The 19825-nt window shown below is 42.4% G+C and overlaps 1 protein-coding gene across 1 annotated transcript in view; it reads left to right on the top strand.

Moving 5' to 3' along the window:
- Positions 1–19825, top strand: part of MREG (melanoregulin) — a 69439-nt gene that overhangs the window by 46059 nt on the left and 3555 nt on the right. The window contains exon 3 of the mRNA XM_059052802.2: positions 18800–18890. Within this exon, the coding sequence (XP_058908785.1) occupies positions 18800–18890 (91 nt within the window). The remainder of the gene's footprint in view (positions 1–18799; positions 18891–19825) is intronic.

Genomic DNA, 19825 nt, shown 5'->3' with positions numbered 1-19825 from the left:
TGGTTTGGCACTCAGTAGACTTGGCTCAAATGCTTGTGTGAATTTAATTTTTCATACAACAAGGATACACAACCAACCCACTTAAGGGGGGCATCCCATAGCCACTGCTTTATGATACTCTGGAAGAAGACATCCTCTTTGGAAACTGAGAGACTCTTCTAGCCTTTTCATTTACGGGTACAAAACATCTTTCGATTACTGATGATTTTTTCTTTTGAAAAATGCCTATACAGTTATGTACCATGTGAGATTAGTCAAAATTTTAAAAAATAACTGCGGTTTCTAAGCTTGTTAACTGTACCATGGACTGGTACCACAGCACTGTTTTCCCTTCACATTCGGGGATTTTAAATGCAGAGGAATTGTTTTAGGGGCTTTGTTTGAATTAATTAAAGCCTGCCATGTTGATAAGAAAAAAGGCAGATGACTGACAGGGTAAAAGGTCTTGAAAACTGGAAATGGCTGCTGAATTTAGTATTCATGAGGCAGCTTCCTAATTGGCTTGGCAAAGGGTCATCCATGTGTCTATAACAGCCAGTAAAGACTGGGGTAATTATAACCCATGTGTTAACCAGTGAGTTTCCAGGCAATTACAGGACTGCTTCCACTTAAGCAATTATTTTGCCTTGAGGCTGCGGCATTACATCATGCTTGAGGCTTTGTCAGCGTAACCTCCAAACACTTGAGTGGGGGAGGCGGAATCTGGGGGCTCCACTGAAGATTGTAGGGGAGTAAAATGTGGACAGCAAATGAGATGCTGAAATTGTGAGGAAAATGTTTTACAAGGCTTGAATCTAAAGAATAACTTCCAACTATTACAGGAACCCTATTGTCATTGACAGGTGACAGAGAGAGTAAGCATTTTGTGCCTTTTTTTTTTTTAGTTGTGTTGGGTCTTTGTTGCTGCACACAGGCTTTCTCTAGTTGTGGCGAGCGGGTGCTACTCTTTGTTGTGGAGCATGGGCTCTAGGTGCGCGGGCTTCAGGAGTTGCGGCACATGGGCTCAGTAGTTGTGGCTCGCGGGCTCTAGAGCGCAGGCTCGGTAGTTGTGGCACACGGGCTTAGTTGCTCCGTGGCATGTGGGATCTTCCCGGACCAGAACTCATACCTGTGTCCCCTGCAGTGGCAGGCGGATTCTTAACCACTGCACCACCAGGGAAGTCCCTTGTGCCTCTTTTGAAAGGGTCAGTGTGACTCTGGGTTGCGTTCGCGGGTGTATAATATGCTGGAGATGTGCTTGGAGTGATTAGGGAAGTGATTTAGTGTCCAGGTACGTGTCTTAAAAAGGATATAGATAATTTAGAGAAGGTCTGGAGGAGACAATGAAAATATCAAAAAATTAGATAGTAGGAATCAAGTGATTCCTGGGGGAGAGGTGGAGTGAGCAGGACACAGACTGACAAATCAGATGCACATCGGTCACAGATTGTACCCAGTATCAAGCTTTACTAATACTTTCAAAGACACAGACGATCAAGAGGCTCAGGAGAAGCAGAGAGAGGTCTGGGACCTTGAGAATGTCTCCCTAGGGCCCCTGTCCCCACAGGGCCTGCGCCTCTGACTCAGAATACTAGATAAGTCTCAGTGAGGTTCACTGGGTTACCTCACACAGTGCAAAGCATTCAGATGATGAAAGAGCTCTTGTTGTATACTTCTCATTATATTGTCGAATATGTGGCATTCTCCAGGGGCCCTACCCCAAAGATGTTGGCTGTCTTGAGTCCACGTCCTCCTTTGGGCAGAGACATCCTGCTAAGGGCATTCTGTAGTCAAGGCTTCTTCCTAGCAAATATCGTTAGTCTAGTTACCTGGAGGTTCACTTGATAAAGAAATTAGATAGGGTCACCTGCCTTCTTTCCTTTTTTTTTTTGGTGGGGGGGCTTATCTACCCCTACCCCCCCCAACACACACACACACACACACACACACACACACACACACACACACACACACACACAGAGTCAGTAAATGGACCACAGGCTAGCTGTTTAAGTCCTTCCTACTAGGGGGGTGAAGGTGAAAAGGACTGGTCGGGGTCAGGCAGAAATAAACAGCTTGACAGCTTTCGAATAAAGGAAGAACAATGATAATTTGGGTCCCTGGTGATAAAGTATGGAGGAAGGGTAATTACAAAAAGCGTTATCACTAGAATAAGAAGTGTTTTGGTTAAAAAAATAGGAAACTTTCAGATTTGGGGGGTAGTTAGTTTTAAAAGCAAATGATAACTTCCTACTTTCTTTCCTTCCTTCCTCTCTCCTGTGTCTCTCTGCTTAGCTCTGCTGAATATTGAGGGCACCACACCCGCTTCCTGGTTATCATCTTGTCCTTGCTCTGTCTCCCTGGTCCTCCTCCGCTTCGAAGCTGGCAGAGATCCTGAACACAGAGTAAATTCCTCACAGAAGCAGCAGTGTTTTCAGCTAAATATTGCGACATACACAGGAACTTGCAGATTTATTGACAGGCTTTTCAGTTTAACAGAATTCATTGAAATCAGATGAGCTAAGGTCTGTGCATGGCCATCCAGAACACAGTAAATACTTTTTAAAATAAATTCAATTTACAGTAATAGCCATAACTAGACTTTTCTATTTTTGAGGTAATTAGATACTTGGTCCGGTTAACAAAGGAAGCCCTTAAAAATAACCCTTCTTGGGGATTTTACAGTTTCTGTTCTGATAAAAGAAGTACATGACCATTGTGGAAAATTTGGAAAGTATAGGAGAAAAAAACAACTATTATACTGTTTTATTGAATTTTTCTTCTGCTTTTTTGAGACAAATATATATACATAGGTATACTATACATATGTATATACACTATTACATATTATATATATTATATGTATGTATATGTGTATATTATGTGTATATATATATCATTGTGAATATACACACTATTTCAAAAATATGTATGCTGTAATAAATGTATATAGTCTGCTTTAATACTGATCACTAATATATCATTTAAGTCTTTTTCATCACCTTTTTGTGTTTATAATCAATGCTTTAAAGCACGTTACTTGCATTCACCTTTTTGCATTTGAGATTATTTCCTTAGGATAGATTCTTAGAACTGGAATTCATGGATTAAAGATTTTACCCATTTTTATATATTCTGATACATACTGCCAAATAGTTTTCACTATCTCTGAGGAAAAAAAGTGACACCAATTTTGTAACTCTCAATCTTAATACAAAAGACCTCCTTTCACCACACCCTTCCCAGCACTGGACGTTCTCATTTTCTTTTATTTTTAATAGATAATTTGGCTGGACAACAAGAAAATATTCATTGTTTCACTGAGAATTTTTTATTTTTAACATCTTTATGGGAGTATAATTGCTTTACAATGGTGTGTTAGTTTCTGCTTTATAACAAAGTGAATCAGTTATACATATACATATGTTCCCATATCTCCTCCCTCTTGCGTCTCCCTCCCTTCCACCCTCCCTATCCCACCCCTCTAGGTGGACACAAAGCACCGAGCTGATCTCCCTGTGCTATGTGGCTGCTTCCCACTAGCTGTCTATTTTACATCTGGGAGTGTATATATGTCCATGCCACTGTCTCACTTTGTCCCAGCTTACCCTTCCCCCTCCCTGTGTCCTCAAGTCCATTCTCTAGTAGGTCTGAGTCTTTATTCCCATCTTGCCCTTAGGTTCTTCATGACTTTTTTTTTTTTTTTTTAGATTCCATATATATGTGTTAGCCTACGGTATTTGTTTTTCTCTTTCTGACTTACTTCACTCTGTATGACAGTCTCTAGGTCCATCCACCTCACTACAGATAACTCAGTTTCGTTCCTTTTTAGGGCTGAGTAATATTCACTGAGAATTCTTGAAGGGTGGGTATTATTTCTTAACTGATCCTTTTGTGAATTATCTCTTGATGGGTTCTGTTCTTTAATATGATTTTTCTTTCTGTATTCACCCCTTGCTATATTTGTATCCTTTTTCCAGTATTTTGGTTGCCTCTTTATTATTATTATTTTTTCTTCATGACTAAAAGTTGCAGGTTTTATTTTGTCAAATTATATATTTTTCTGTTGTCTTGGAGGTCTTTTAAAAGTAATACATTTGTCTTGGTGTAGCTATCAGTTCAATGAGATTATGGATATGAAAGCATTTTAGACAGTGAAAGACACACTACCTATAATAGGAGCAGTGACTCCTCCCCGCCCCACTGTCACCTGGAAAGAACCTGTAGTCCTTAAGGACACACGCAAGAGTGTTTTCTGGTAGGTCTGGCTAAAGAGGCATCCCTTTGCAAACTTTGCCACAGTGTGTATTGACATTTGTACAGCACTTTTTGGTTTGGACGAGCCACACTTGAGCTGCTGACTTGCCATGTGTGGCCAGTGGCTGCCGTATTGTACAGCCCAGGGCTGGATGCTGAGAGATAGAGAGACCTTTGAGATGTCCTCTAGACTCTGCATTCAGATGATCCATTGTTGCGTCCAAACTTGCCTCCGTACTTTGAAGAAGCAGCCTTCCTTGACGGTACACACTTAAAATAACTGGCTGTTTCTATCTTGCCAGAAATTCAAGTCCCCCTTTCCTCTCCATGAACAGGAATCTAACCTTATTATCCTTTGCCTGTAGTGACAACAACTAATTGTCTCTCTCGCCTGCAGTGGCCTGAGCAGCAGAACTGAGAATGGGCGCCAACGAGTTGATTAGGGAGAACAGTGTCACAGGAGAACATCAGGCCCAGTTCTTCCCACTGGCAGTGTCAGCCAAATCACAGCCCGAGTTTGGCTCTTCTCCCATCGCTAAAGCCGTATGTGGGCTGGAACCCCCCAGATTCGGCAAAACTGACTTGAAATCTCTTTGCTTAACAGCCCCATTCCGTGGCTTTGCTGGCACAGTTCCCCACCCGGAGCTGCGAGCTATCCCTTGGCTTAATCTGGTTTAAACCAGATAAGAATTAGGTCAGGGGCCTCTGGCTGCAAAACAGTCTGTTTCCAGAACTCCAGCAGAGCTGTGGAATAAAAATAAGCAGGGAGAGTTGGAAAAGCATTACTTGGTATTTACATTTGACTTGTTCTAGGTCAAACTTCTAGCTCTGGTTCTAGGTCATAACACAGGAGCTCCCAGAGGGCAGTGGGGCTGCATTAGCAGCCAGGGGCGGATGTGCCTTTCCAAGGTGCCTCAAGCAGGAACTGCAGGATGATATTTGGGGTTTGAGGCTCTGCATGGTATGTTGAGTCAAACTGCCCAAACTGCTAGACCTTAGTCAAGTCTCACGTTATTATCTTTTAAGTATTGGAGCATCTGGGGTGGGGTTCTCAGAGCCTAGTGGGCAGTGAAGCAGGCTTACCCCACTAAGGCCCAGCTTTCCCTGGGATTCAGAGAGAAGGCAAGTAAATAGCTCTGGAAGGTCAGTAAGGAGGAGACTCAGATGCAAACATGTAAGCCAGAGGCTTGTTCTTATCTCACTGGATTCATGGGTCTGAGAAGGCTAGGAGAGAGAACCACAGCAGAGTTTGACCTTCCCAACTGAAAATGCTCCTTTCCGTAGGCCCTAGTTACCAACAGACAGGCCTTTTGTAGTGCGAGTGTTCCAGAGTAGTGAGATATCCAGGCAGAAGCAATAATGAAACTACACACCTCAGATTGGGACTCGAACCCAGTTACATCTCAGTTGGGACTCAAACCCACAATCTTCTAACTGCACTCCTCTGTATGAGACTTGAACCCACAGTCTCTGGTTTAGGCAGGGACTCGAACCCACGATCTCCCAGCTGAAACAGGAAGCCTGGTCACAGGGACTTAATGGGGCTCAGGTTCTTTATGTCTCAGCACAGAAGGAATTCAGCAAGAGACAGAGTGATAGGCAAGAAGTAGATTTATTAACAGAGGACGCTCGTGAAGGATACACGTGGGCCGGCAAGAGAGCTCTGCCCCGAGAACTAAGTGGGAAAGTGGGTTTATTTAGGGAGATACACGCTCCATAGACAGAGTGTGGGCCGTCCCAGAAGGCGAGAGGCCCTGGGGTGTGGGGGGGTGGGTAGTTTTTAGGGGCTGGGTAATTTCATAGGCTAACAAGTGGGTGGATTATTCCAACTATTTTGCAGAAGGGGTGGAGATTTCCAGGAAATGAGCCACCACCCGCTCTTTAGCCTTTTGTGGTCCACCTCAGAACTGTCATGGTGCCGGTGGATGAGTCATTCAGCATATGCCGAGGTATTACAATGAGCATATGATGTGTCTCAAGGTCTACTGGAAGTGGAATCTTCCACCATCTTGGGCCTAGTAGGCGCCAACCAGTTTGTGTCGTCTCCTCAACAGCTATGTCATTCTTTTAAAGGTCGTGCGTGCACTGTCCCCTTCCCTCCTGTCTCAATAAGGCCAAGCCACGTTGAGAGCAGTTGGAGTGTCCTCCAAATTCTGGAGTCCCTGAGGACCAAGTGCCAGACCTCCAGGCACTGGCTCCTCCTTGGCCTCCACTACCTACCACCCCCTCCTGCAGGGTTCATCTGGTCTGTGATTTATCCTCTAATACGCTGAGTTTCTCTTTCTGTCATCTGATCTGTGCCGTTTGGGCCGAGGTGGGAGAGGCTGTGTAGGAACAGTGAGATACAATCCCATCTTCCCTGCTCATACGCCGTGCGTGGAGGACGGAGAGAATGGGCTTTTGTAGTCCTGACAGAGGACGCCTCTCCAGGGTGGGTGGCCTTGACACTGTCCAGACCAGCTCTGAGCCTCCTCTGCATGATCTCCTCTCTCCTCCTTTCCCCGCCGGCCCCTCGCACTGGGATCTGGTCGCTGGGCAGTGAGTGGTGTGTGGCCAGGGGCAGCTGGAGAGCAGAGCGGGCCTGTCCGTCCTCTGGACCCAAGTGGCTGTGCCAGAGCTGCTTTTGGAATGAAAGTCCCTGCACGTTATGTTCCATTTCTTTCTTTGTGTCCCAGTTTCCACATTGGTGACAGGGAAGGACAATGGAATGGGCTAAATTTGGGCCTAATTGGTGCAGCTTAGGGTACTGGGAAGAGCACAGGTCATGGAGTCAGAAAGACTTGAGGTTAAATTTTAGGTTCCCCACTTAATAGCTGTGAGGTCGCAGCTGAGTTGTTTAGCCTCCTGGGGTCTCACTTAACACGTCTCTAGAAAGGGATCCATAAACCCATCTCTTCGGATTTTCTAATGAAAGGAAGGACACATGTAGGTGTCAGGATGGTGCCTGCCTCACAGTGCAGCCTCCATATCTATTATTATTTAAAGAGACATGTGAAAAGTGCTTTTCAAACATCAGATGCTTCATCAGCACGGAGCAGGAGAGGTGAATGGATTATTTTGTTTTATTTCATCTTTCTTGAATTCATTCTGTTTCCCAAAAATATGGGGAATCAAAATATCTTGATTATATAAACCTGCCTTGTTCAGAATACACATGGATTAGAACCCACGTGGCTTTTCCTGATAAAGTTTAGTGCTGCTTTCTAGATTCAAAACAGACACTCAGTCACCAGCAGAAGGTGGCCTTTCTGTGAATTGTCATATTCATTTGCGTTCGGCCAACCCATCGGGACGCCGGCTGTGCACAGAGGACTGTATACAACATGGAGGAATCCACGTTCTTGTGTCCACGGAGCCCCCAGTCTAGCAGTAAAAGAGACGTGACAAATGCCTATAACTCTACAGCAGTTCCCATAAAGGGGCCGAGGAATTTCAAAAGAAGCGACAGTTACTTTCAACTGGTAAGAGAGGCGAAGGCTTCTCAAGGTGGTGGCATTTGAGCTGAGCCTGCAAGAGTGAGTAAGAGTTAGACGGCAGTGAAACGCAGGCGGGAGTGAACGTGGTCGTGGGAGGTGGGATGGCAGGGGAGTGAGACCACGTCGGGAGCGTCAGAGGGCGGGCGCTGGCGTGGCGGAGGCCAGTGGGGAGTCAGATCGGGCTCTGTCGAGTGGCCTGGTCAGCCTCCCGTCCACGTGCAGGTGTCTGGCAGAAGGGGAGCATTGGAGACCTGGAGCTGAGGCTTGGGGTCAGCGCAACAGGAGACTCGGGAGTCACCGGCAGGGAAGGAGTGACAACAGAAGCTAGGGAGTTAGGGGAAATTATCCAGGCAGATGGAGATGAGAAGATCCAAGACGGAGCCTTGGGAAAGGACTGCGTGAAAAGAGGAGGCAGAGGAAGAAGAGGATCCTGCAAAGGGAAGAAGAAAGGTGAGGGAGATGAGCTGGAGGAGGTGCGTTAGAGGCAACGGTCCGAGTCTGAGACCTCCTGCTGGCTGACTCCAGGGAAGCCCCAGACCTTTGCTCCGAAGTATGGGGGGGCTAACGTGCACCCCACTAAGTGTCCTGAGGGGTACTTAGTAGACGCTCATTCCTTTTCACCTCTCCCACAGAAACCTGGGGAGACACGGGAAGAAGGGGAGGCCGTCAGCATTCAGTGCTTTAGGAAAGGACATCCCTGTTCAGTCACTAGTGAGCTGAGAAGGTAGGGATAGTACTCTGGCACTTGCCATGGGTTGCAGATCTGAAAGGCCGGTTGCCCGGGACTGGTGAGGAAGGAGATGAGGAGGAAGTGAGAACAGCTGTGGAAGCTCCCTTTGAAGCCACGTGGCAGAGAAGGGAGGGTGGAGAACCACGTGGCATTTGAGGAAGCCTGGGGGTAAAGGGAAGGGCGTCCTGGCTAGTGTGTCAGTGACACCGGCTGTCCTCTCAGGAAGAGAGAGCTAGTTTCTCGCAGGATTCTTTTTCCTGGGTTGGGCATCTGAGGTTCAAGCTTCCGGGTGTTTGTTCAAAGGTGCCAGCTGACTGACTCTGGAAGGTGGAAGCCCGTCACCTGAGCCAGGGCAACTGCGGCTGGTCACCTGAGCCCATCGGCCGTCGGGCCCTTGGCTGGGTTTCTGAATTAGGCATCCTGTGACCCTGTCATCTTGTAAGCCTGGGAGGAGAGGGCCGCCAGCTCTCCGGGGACTTTTCCAGGGAAGGGAGATGGTGTGGCTGGTCTCCTTCTGGAATGAGCGATGGGGCCTCAAGGGGAGGAGTGGAGGAAACACCCAGTAGGAAGGTGAGTCTAAGAAATCCAGGGTTCTCCTCAGTCCTGAAGCCTGAAGTTCGGTTTCAGAAACGTATGAGCAGTTTCGCAGCTCTCTCTGTTGCAGACAAGCACGAGCCGGTTCCAGACATTCACCTTTTCAACTCTGTCTTCATAATCTCAGGCCTTGGCAGTGAGCTGCCCGCCCTGTCCGCATCTCGAAGGGACTGGCTTTGCCTTTGTCTCACTCCTCGGAGATGACTTGGAGCCAGATGGATGGGAGGGCATGTGGAGGGGGCAGCTGGGGAAAGCGGGAGGTGGCTGAGGTCCTTCCACCCGTTCCGAGGAGGGGAAACAGAACCGAAGTCCCCAAAGGAAGGACCGGAGCACGACGTCCCGGGGAGTCAACCGTCGGGAAGGACGTTCTTGGATTTGGCTGCAGTCTTGGCTAGAGCCTGGGAATACTTTGCTTCTAGAAAAGTTCGTTTTTCTTCAAAGATTTCAATGGTGTTTTCTTAGTTCCTCCTTCAGGTTGGTCTCTGTTCTAAGTATCTGCCCTTTCGTCCTTCCCTCGCTTCCTACCTTGCTCGCACCCCCCCCCCCCACCTTCCAGTTTGAAGAGGCAGTGTGGACAGTGGCTAAGTGTGTTGGCCCTACAACCAGACTGCCTGGGTCTGAAATCCCAGCTCCTCACTTACTGGAGTACACACTTGAGCAAGTACTTCACCTCCCTGAGCCTCCGTTTCCTTGTTCTTCAGATGTTTTAATCATATTCAGCTCATAGAGTAACATGTCATATTATGAGAATTAACTAAGTAAATACATATAAAGAGCTTAGAGCAGTATCTGGGAAGTAGTAAGTCCTCTGTGAATATTATCTGTCTGTCTGTCTACTGTCTGTCTGTTGTGCTCTCTCTCTCTCTCTCTCTCTCTCTCTTTTGTTGTAAATGCCTTCAGATCCTTTTTAGATTTTTCCAGGTGACACAGAAAGAATATATTGTGTTGAAAGAGCCTATAGAAATTATATTTCTAGAAGTTATAAATTATATAGTTATAAAATATAAATTATAAATTTCTAGAAGTTATGAAATATACATTATACATTTCTACCAAAGTATAGAAATTATAGCTTAGAGTCCCAGTGATGGAGAGCTCATCATCTTACAAAACCTTCATTCTGGATAGAGCGTTCCTTCAAACATTGATCTTCTTTCTGTGGCTCTACTAACACTAGCAAGGCTTAGCAGACTTAGGAATAAATGAAGTTATTAGTTCTTGTTATTAGGAGCAAATAAAAATACATCCGATTCTTAGGTTGAAAAATGTCAACATAGCCAAAGGACCAGATGCAAAGATGTGTCTTTCACATGAACTGCTGCTAATAAATTTCGACCAACAGTTTTTATGTCATAGGCCTTATTTGTTATATGTTTCAAACCTTGATTCTCACATTCCGTGTTAGTTATCTCTGCTGCTTTTGTGACCTTTGACCTCACAAAGTCACTGATAAAAATGACTAGGCCCTGAAACGGAAACTGAGCCCTTTCCTGCATTATTAAAAACCTTCCTCCAGGCTGACATCAACAGTTTTGAGTACTCTTCAGTAGCTGCAAAACTACCCGAGCCTGCGTTATCCATTTCACATTTCTCTATGAAAAGCAAACATGAGAGAACCTGTTAGGGGCCTGTTAAAATCCAGATATACCTCCCACCCTCCCATGTAGTACATGTCTTTCTCTTACTTACCTGAAATTTCCCAGTACCTACAAACTGAAAGAAAGCTGTAGGCAGAATGGAAAGTAGAAAGCAAAATGGGAGAAGAAGTCAATATGATTTTTTATCTTTTAGAGACTCTCTCTTCATTTTAAATAGAAAGTAGCATAAGACGATATGAATTAGTGAAAGTTGAAAGGGAATAGATAACAGTTACAATGTTCAAATAATTCATTGTACCAAAAAGCTATCACTTTCAAGTGAAAGTATTTGGCTACTCTTCATTTTGCAGTTCCCTGGTTTAGATGTTTAATTTTTGCAATACAGTGTTACTATAGCCAAAATTGTATGGAGTCTTCTTTTAATGTCAGTGTTGAGTTGAAGTGGAAATTCCCAAACGGATGTATACAGTGTATGATACATGTGGGTACTTGGTACTTTTTTTTTTTTGGCTGTGCCACATGGCATGCGGGATCTTAGTTCCCCAACCAGGGATCGAACCTGTGTCCCCTGCAGTGGAAGTACAGAGTCTTAACCACTGGACTGCCAGGGAAGTCCCTACTTGGTACTTTTTGATGGTGATGTTAGAAAGAATGACTAGGAAGTAAAACGTCTTAAGGCCTTTTCTACTTTTAAAGCACATTTAGGAAAATATTGTAATTTTTTTTAGGAGACCATTTTCTATAAAATGTATAGACATACGTTTATTCTAATTATGTTTCCGTCTATACCAGATGGTCAAAAAGTCAAGTTAAAGAAGTATCTGGGGCTTCCCTGGTGGCGCAGTGGTTGAGAATCCGCCTGCCGATGCAGGAGACACGGGTTCGTGCCCTGGTCCGGGAAGATCCCACATGCTGCGGAGCAACCAAGCCCGTGAGCCATGGCCGCTAGGCCTGCGCGTCCGGAGCCTGTGCTGCGCAACGGGAGAGGCCACAGCAGTGAGAGGCCCGCATACCGCAAAAAAAAAAAAAAAAAAAAAAAAAAGAAGTATCTGGAACCTTCTATTCTGGTACAGAATGATTGCTAAAATATATTATTAAGTGAAAAGTACAGGGTATGGTTTGCTACCATTTATGAGAAAAAATGGAAGGATACAGGAGAAATTGGTAACATTTATTACTTGTGGAGAGGACACTGGTGGCTGAGGAACAGTCTTTAGTGCATTTTGAATTGTGAATCATATGACTGTATTACCTAACTTAAATAAACAAACAATAAATGCATAAGGAAAAAGAAGCTGGATCAGGGAAGCAACAATAAGTCGTTATTATTTTTTATTTCCTTTTACTGAGGGTGTATGGGTTTTGGAATTAGATGCACTTAGATTTGAATTCTGGCTTGGCTGCTGCTGGCAGTTGAACATAGGGAAAGTTACCTCACTTCATGTAAAATTTGGGAAAGACCTTCTTGTCTGGGTTTTTATGCAGATCAAATATAATAAGGACCATTTCTTAAACTTCAGTTTGTGATTATCTGATTTGAGCATATGAAATAAAGGAGATGAAGCAGATTTAAGCCTGGATATGAGCATCTTCCTCTGAAGATGGCTTTTCACTCTCCAAGAAAGACAAAAGACATGATCATCTTAATGCTTGGGTTCCAGGTGGTGAATAGATTTTGTGGCTGAAAGTTATTATGAATCAAAAGTTAACTTTGAATGGATCATTATATCCAGCCAAAAGGGTTCAACGTGTCTTTGCAATTAAGGAAATTGAATGGTTAAGCAAATGATAGTTAGACCCTTCTCCTCCGGATTTTTGGAAGAAATTAGCCAATGAGGTATAAGCCATCTCCTTTCCCCTGTTATAGCAACAGTCTCGTGAGAGTTGAGAAGCTCTGCTCTGGTGGACAGAATTCAGGGGAAGCACCATAAAGCAATCCCTGGATGCAGAAAAGGACTGTTGTTATATCTGTGTCATTGCCTAAGTCATTCCTGGGACAGAAAGGTTGAACCCTAGGTAGAGCCATTAATACTGCATTCTCTGTAAGCCATATCCATTCCCAGCTAAACAGCTCGATATGCTGAACATTTTTCCCTAGGGGTTAGAGGTAGGAAAATATGAGGTTAATATTTTGTGCTGTATTTATAATTACCTTTTTGTGTATGTATTCAATGAGTGGGCTCTATAACGTGAATCTTTCAGATGAAAGGACCAGAAAGAGAACTCCAGTTGTCTAAACCAGAATGGAATTAGCTTAGGTAACAGAGTTCCAGAAACAGGACTGACTTCAGATGAAGTTTGATCCTGAGGCCCAGGATGGCCTTAGGCTCTACCTCTATGTGATACTTTCGTCTTTGTCCTCTTCTGAATATTGATTTTCTTTAAGCTGGCTCTTCTCAGTGTAGTAAAAGTGATGGGACCATTTCTAGGTTTTGTACCCTCACACCCCATCCTCCAGGGGAAGAGAGAATACCACTCCTGATCATCCCAGAAGCCCCATGGATTTTGTTGTATCTCCTTGGCTTGAATTGGGTACTATGCCCATACCTGAGCGAATGGGATATGCTGATTGGCTTAAGTTATTGAATTTCAAGCCTGGAACCCCTTCAAAGAATTCTGATTTCATTGCTCTGGGAGGTGGATCCCATGCATTGGTATTTTAAAATATTCCCTGTTGGTTCTAATATGTTGCCAGGGTTGAGTTTATTAGCTTAAGCCAATCAGTGTTCAGTCTTAGAGCTGAGAATATAACTGTTCTCTAAAGGAAAACTGGGGTAAACTTGACAGACTGATGAGAGAAGGGGAAAATATATCCTGGAGAAGCAAACGTCAAATGTCTGCTTGTGGCAGACAGATCAGTTGCCCCAGTGTCTGTATCACATCTTTCTTTTTTGCTACTAGAACCCAGATTTTGTTTGGGGCCACAGTGTGCCAGCCCCAGGGGATAGATCGTGATTTGTCCAAATACTAATGAGAATCTGTGTCCTCACTTGTCTTGTCTCCATTGCAATGAGAGAGAGAGAGAGAGAGAGAGAGAGAAGGAGCTAAATTGCTCTCTTTGTCCATAGCAGAGAGCACAAAGAAATTTTAAAGTCAATGCATATGAGATTGGAAGTGTAAACTTAATATTTGGAGGAGTTATGGAAGTAGCTACCAGAGAAGAAGAAGAAAAGAAAGGAGAAGGAGGAGGAAGAAGAAAGAGGGAGGGAAGGAGGAAGAAAAAAAATGTTCAGATGTAGCTACTTCTGAGGAATAAGGCAAAAAAAGAGGATGAGAAAGTAAACTTTTAGTTTTCATTTTACACCCTCTGTCCTCTTTGAATTTTTATTTCTATGTGATTATATTATTTTTATAATTAAAATTAAATTAATCTCTTTTTTTTTTTTTTTTTTGTGGCACGCGGGCCTCTCACTGTTGTGGCCTCTCCCGTTGCGGAGCACAGGCTCCGGACGCGCAGGCTCAGCGGCCATGGCTCACGGGCCCAGCCGCTTCGCGGCATGTGGGATCTTCCGGAACCGGGGCACGAACCCGCGTCCCCTGCATCGGCAGGTGGATTCTCAACCACTGCGCCACCAGGGATGCCCTAAATTAATCTCTTTTGAAGTTCGTCCTAAGAGTATAAGATGATTTTAAAATATATGTCACCTATTGTTAGAGTATATTTCTTTAAATGTATAAATCACCTTTTTAAACAAGAAGTAAGATTACTTTTTAATTGTGCTATGTTTCCACAACCTCACAGTAACACAGTGTAGGTATGAATAAAATGTTTTAATTTTATGCATGAGAAAATGATCCCAGGAGCTTAAATCAGAACTCAAGGTCAAGGCAAGCTCATGGGATCGAGAGCAGCAGGAGACCTAGCCTACTGATGGTGGCAGGAGATTGAGCTTTGTTCTCCTTTCATGTTTGGCCTCATCCTTCTTTCTAGCAACCCTCATCTGATTTGGCCAACAACTAGGGAGGAGAAAAACCTCAAAAATTAAGCCAAGCATCTTCAGTTACTTGTTTGCAATCAAATTTTTTCAGTTTGACTTGGTTCCCAAGTACCTGGTTTCCCAGATACCTTATGAAATTAAATCTGCATGATTTCTTTTATTACACCTCTGCCAATGTATTCATTGTTAAAGTTTTGGGCCACAGCATCACAAAGACCATAATGTATTACTTCAGAAATTATGAGTAAACAAAGATTTTTTAAAAATAAGAGTTTAACTTTTGATGTCTAATAGATTTGACATCAAGTCACTTGTGAAGAATATTTAACTTGTTAATTTCAAATTGTTTGCTAAAGAAAATTGGTACAATTTTTAAAATGTAGAAGGACGTCATAAGACTTGTTTTTCTCTAATACCAGGGAATAAATGAGTTTCTTTAGTTGTGGGTAAGATTTTGTTCAGCACCGTTTCTCATTTGCTACATTTAGATTCTGTCCTTTGGGATCGTATGTTAAAGAGGAGTTCAAATTCACCTCTTATTTATTTTTTCAAAAGCCAGTACTTACTTAAAACTCTGCCCAAGTGTCTTCTGGTTTTAGAGCTTTAAATTTTGCACAGAACTTTCAAATACTTTCATATATGATTACCCATGACTATTCTGTCAAAAGAAGACAGTAATAATATGGATTTATGAAATGCAGCGTTTTATTCTGTTAATCCTAACAGGTACTTATCACATGCATCGTGTGTGGATCCATCCTTAGCGGATTTTAAAATGTTACATCATTGCTTCACCATCTAACAGTTTATCAGAGGAACAGACACTGAAACTGAATGGATTTGTATAACATTCCGTGTTAGTATTTAGGAATAGCAAAATAACTGATAGATGGACAGCAAGAAAAGAAAGATTTTTAAAAAAGTCTGAAGCCCGGATTACCCAGTGATGAATGGGTCTCCGAAAAATAGAGATTTGGCTACACTTCCTTCAGGACAGAAGTTCTGAGGCATCAGCCTAAGGAGCTAAAAGAAAAATTAGCAGAGACCTTTAATGGCAAGTTAATGAAGCCACCTGATGGTTTGTTACATCATTTAAGGTTGTGTGAATATGTAAAGCCTCTCATCTGTGGCTTGACTGTGTGGGTCTCTAATCAAGTGTGAGTCAAAGCCTGATCTCTTTTCATTTAGTCCAGCAAGGAGAGTCAGTTTCACTGAGAATAAGCGCAGTGCTGCTCTGTGTAATCTTTTGTTTATTGATAGTCTTTTTTTAATCAAAAAGGACTTAAGGTAACGTACATGAAAATACAATGAGAGCACAAACTAGCAGAAGATGAGAAAAGAGAAAAAACATAAAGATATAAAAAGTAGTAAAAATTTTGATAATTCAAAAATGCTTTCAAAATCGTATATGTTTTCCATGAAAGGACTCTACATTTTCAAGTAAGCGTGGAAACTGATCAGTTATAAAATTCACAATGTTCAGAACAGTGAAACATTTTTTAGGAAAAGTGAAATCCTACCTAATGTCAAGAGTAGAGAAATTTTTCTTCTGGAGGTCCTCTGTCATGTATAATGTCCTCAATCCTCATAATAGAAACCATCCTGAGTCTTGGAAGATTGTTTCTTAACTGTGCCTACACTGCTTTGGAGGAGAATGTGCACCAAACTCCATTTTCAGGGCTTGCATTAACGCATTTAATCCTCACAAGAAGCCTGAGAGGTAGGTAGTGTTACTATCTCCGTATTACAGATGAGGCCACTGACACACAGTGAGGTTATGAACTTGCCCGAAGTTAGGCTGTTAATCAATAATGGAGCTGAGATTCAAACCTGGGAAGTCTGGCTCTAACACCATGCTCTTTTTCATTTGAAATGAAAATGAGCATTTGAAATGAGCCAATGAAATGAGCAAATGAAAATTTGAAATGAAAATGAACATTTTCATTTCCATCCAGTGAAAATGGCAATATTGTATTGAACACTTACACAGTCTGTGGGGCTTTAGAGAGGAGTGCTTTCACATGGTGCTGAAGATGAGGTCAGCATTGCATATTTCTGAGATGACCCAGTCAGCGTTGCCTTCCAGTGTCACAGACGTCATCCCTGACCCCAGTCACTGCACACTTACGCAAACACATGTGTATACACACCTTTGGTCAAAAACAGAGGACCAGGAAAGAGTACTCAGATTCACCACTTCCTGATTTCTAGAAAATGGCTGGAATCCATGACCTTTTTATAAAAAATTTATTTTATTGAGGTATAGTTGATTTACAATGTTGTGTTAATTTCCGCTGTACAGCAAAGTGATTCATTTATACATATATATATACATTCTTTTTCATATTCTTTACCATTTTGGTTTATCACAGGATATTGAATATAGTTCCCTGTGCTATGTAGTAGGACCTTGTTGTTTATCCATTCTCTATATAATAGTTTGCATCTGCTAATCCCAAACTCCCAATCCTTCCCTCCTCCTTCTCTCCTCCCCCTTGGTAATCACAAGTCTGTTCTCTGTCTGTGAGTCTGTTTCTGTTTCATAGGTAAGTTCATTTGTGTCATATTTTAGATTCCACATATAAGTGATATCATATGGTATTTGTCTTTCTCTTTCTGACTTACTTCACTTAGTGTGATAATCTCTAGGTCCATCCATGTTGCTGCAAATGGCATTATTTCATTCTTTTTATGGCTGAGGAGTATTCCATTGTATGTATTTACCACATCCTCTTTATCCAGTCGTCTGTTGATGGACATTTAGGTTGTTTCCGTGTCTTGGCTATTGTGTATAGTGCTGCTATGAACATAGGGGTGCATATATCCTTGTGAATTATAGTTTTGTGAAATCCATGACTTTTTGATGCCTTTGTATCTTCAGATACAAGATCTAAAATGCAATCATAACAAAACGCGCTTTATTTGGCTAGCTTTTCTTTCTCAAAGTGGTATCTATAAATGTTTGGGAATGGCAGCTAAATTGATTTCTCTTAACCAGTCATGAAAGTTGATTAGAGATGAGCAAGGCAAGCCTTGAAAAGATCTTGGTAGGGAAATAATGGCACCATTGAAACATTTCCGGTTAGTGGAGTCAAAATATCATATAACTTGAGTCTTAAATTGAGCATTTAGAATGATGTTCTTTTAAGCTGTGCTTTAGGATAGCTGTGTGGTTAATGTTCTTGCCAAGAGGAAAAGGTATACTCTATAAAATAGAGTATATAGAGAAGGCTATATATAGCCTTCTATATAGAGAAGGCTCCTTGAAAACAAATTTCTATCTAGAGAAGGCTCCTTGAAAACAAAATTTCCATGGCATTTAAAACAAATGCCTAGCTCAGTAAAGATTCTAATGCTCCTGAAAGATTCAAGTTCTGTTTGGGGACCAACATGATGGCCTACTACTCATAAGATTGAAGTTTTCAGAATGATAATCTTTTAATAGTTCTGCTGAATGCTTGAAAGATTCATCCTATCATGGGAACATAAATGAATGAGAGCAATGCTGAGATACGGTGAAAGAAACATTGGCTGGAAATCAAGAAACTTGGGATCTACTTAGGTCTGCTTTATTCTGATAACAAAGAAAGACACAAATTCTTTGTGTGTCATTTTTCTTTTTTTTAAAGATTTTTTTTTTTTTTTGATGTGGATCATTTTTAAACTGCTGGACCACCAGGGAAGTCTCTGTGTGTCATTTTTCTCATGAACTTTGGAGTGAGATCTGAATTCAAACACCAATTCTGATACCCGTTAGCTGGATGATACTGGATTAGCCAGTTAACCTTTCCGGGCCTCAGTTTCATTATCTGTAAAATGGCTTCAGTAATACATAGATTTTATTAGGTGCTCACTGTGTGCAGGTATTTTATATATAAAGGGTTTTAAAAATACCTTTTCTCTTTATAACTATCTTAAGTGGAATGTTCACTCTTGTTATCCCTACTTTACAGATGTTATCACTGCAGTTGAAAGAATAGGTAACGTAAAGAGTTTAATTAGGATAATTTATGTAATGTGTCATATCATCTGGTACACAGCAGATTCTCCAGACATGGAGCTGATGTATTCCTGTTGACTTCACCTTCCTTCTTCTCCTTCTCTTCTTTTGGGATTTGTTTTGAAGATTAGTGAAGAGGAGAACCACAGGCTTAAACAGCTTAACTTTGGGAATTAGGGATTTAGGCCAAAATGTAAAAATAAAACTGAATTTTTATTTTCCTACAGGAGTGGCAAAAACTCAACTATGATATCTACACCCTGCGACAGATTCGAAGGGAAGTGAGAAATAGATGGAAACGCATTTTAGAAGATTTAGGTGAGTCTGAAAGTGATTATGAAATGGTAAAAATAACCAGTTGTGATCATTCCTCGTCACTTTCTCCAGCATGGTTTTTATGAAAGGAATGTCAGTAACTGACTGATTAAGGCCACTGTGTACTAATTATTTTCCCAATCCCGTCCTCCCTGTATCCTCAGATAAACATCTGATGTTTCTGTTATCACCAGACCCTGTCTTGAGGACATATTTTGCCATGTGTTACTCCATCTGTCCTCAGTATCAAGTAGCACGGGACAGTGGAATCATATGGGCACCACCATTGACTTTTTGGGCACTGTACATTGATTGCATTAGATGGGAGTGATTGGCCAGTTAATCATAGCTTTATAAGGTAAGGCAGATTGGGAGAAATATTATTTGTAAGAGAGACAGAAAAATACCTGTGGTATTAGAGTAGATATTGGGTATTGATTTTTCTTAAATCTGCCAGGGTTGTGATACAATAAACATGGTCCTCACATTATAAAGTAAGCTTGTTTTCATGTTTTAAAATAATGAATTTATATCATTTTGAAGTCCTCAGTCCTTCTGCTTTGAAAGAGAACTTGACACCTTGGCATCATAACCTTTCAAAAGTGGGGTACCAAGTTGCTAGCCGCTCTTGCTTTAGTTGGGATATGATGGGGTGGGGTGGAACTCTGCCCTCTTTACTTACCCAGTATTGTTCTGACTTAATAGTCTCCTCTTTATGATGTAAGTTATCCCAGGAAGGGTAAATCTATGAGTCTTTCAGACCTTTGCATAAGTAATTTAACCGGTCAGCCATATTGCCCCGGGGAAGGGAATCTGGGCTTGGAGAAGTGGGGGCCTGAAGGTGACCATTGTGCAGGTTGCAGGGGAAGTAGGAATTCAGGAAACAGGGGAGGAGGTGAAGAGTAGGGAGTGGGAGGAGGGTTTCCAAACCAAAAAAA

The sequence above is a fragment of the Kogia breviceps genome, chromosome 2, assembly GCF_026419965.1.
Source record: "Kogia breviceps isolate mKogBre1 chromosome 2, mKogBre1 haplotype 1, whole genome shotgun sequence".
Taxonomy (NCBI): Eukaryota; Metazoa; Chordata; class Mammalia; order Artiodactyla; family Physeteridae; genus Kogia; species Kogia breviceps.
The sequence above is the reverse complement of the archived record's forward strand: the minus strand, read 5'-3'. Positions and strand labels throughout refer to the sequence as shown.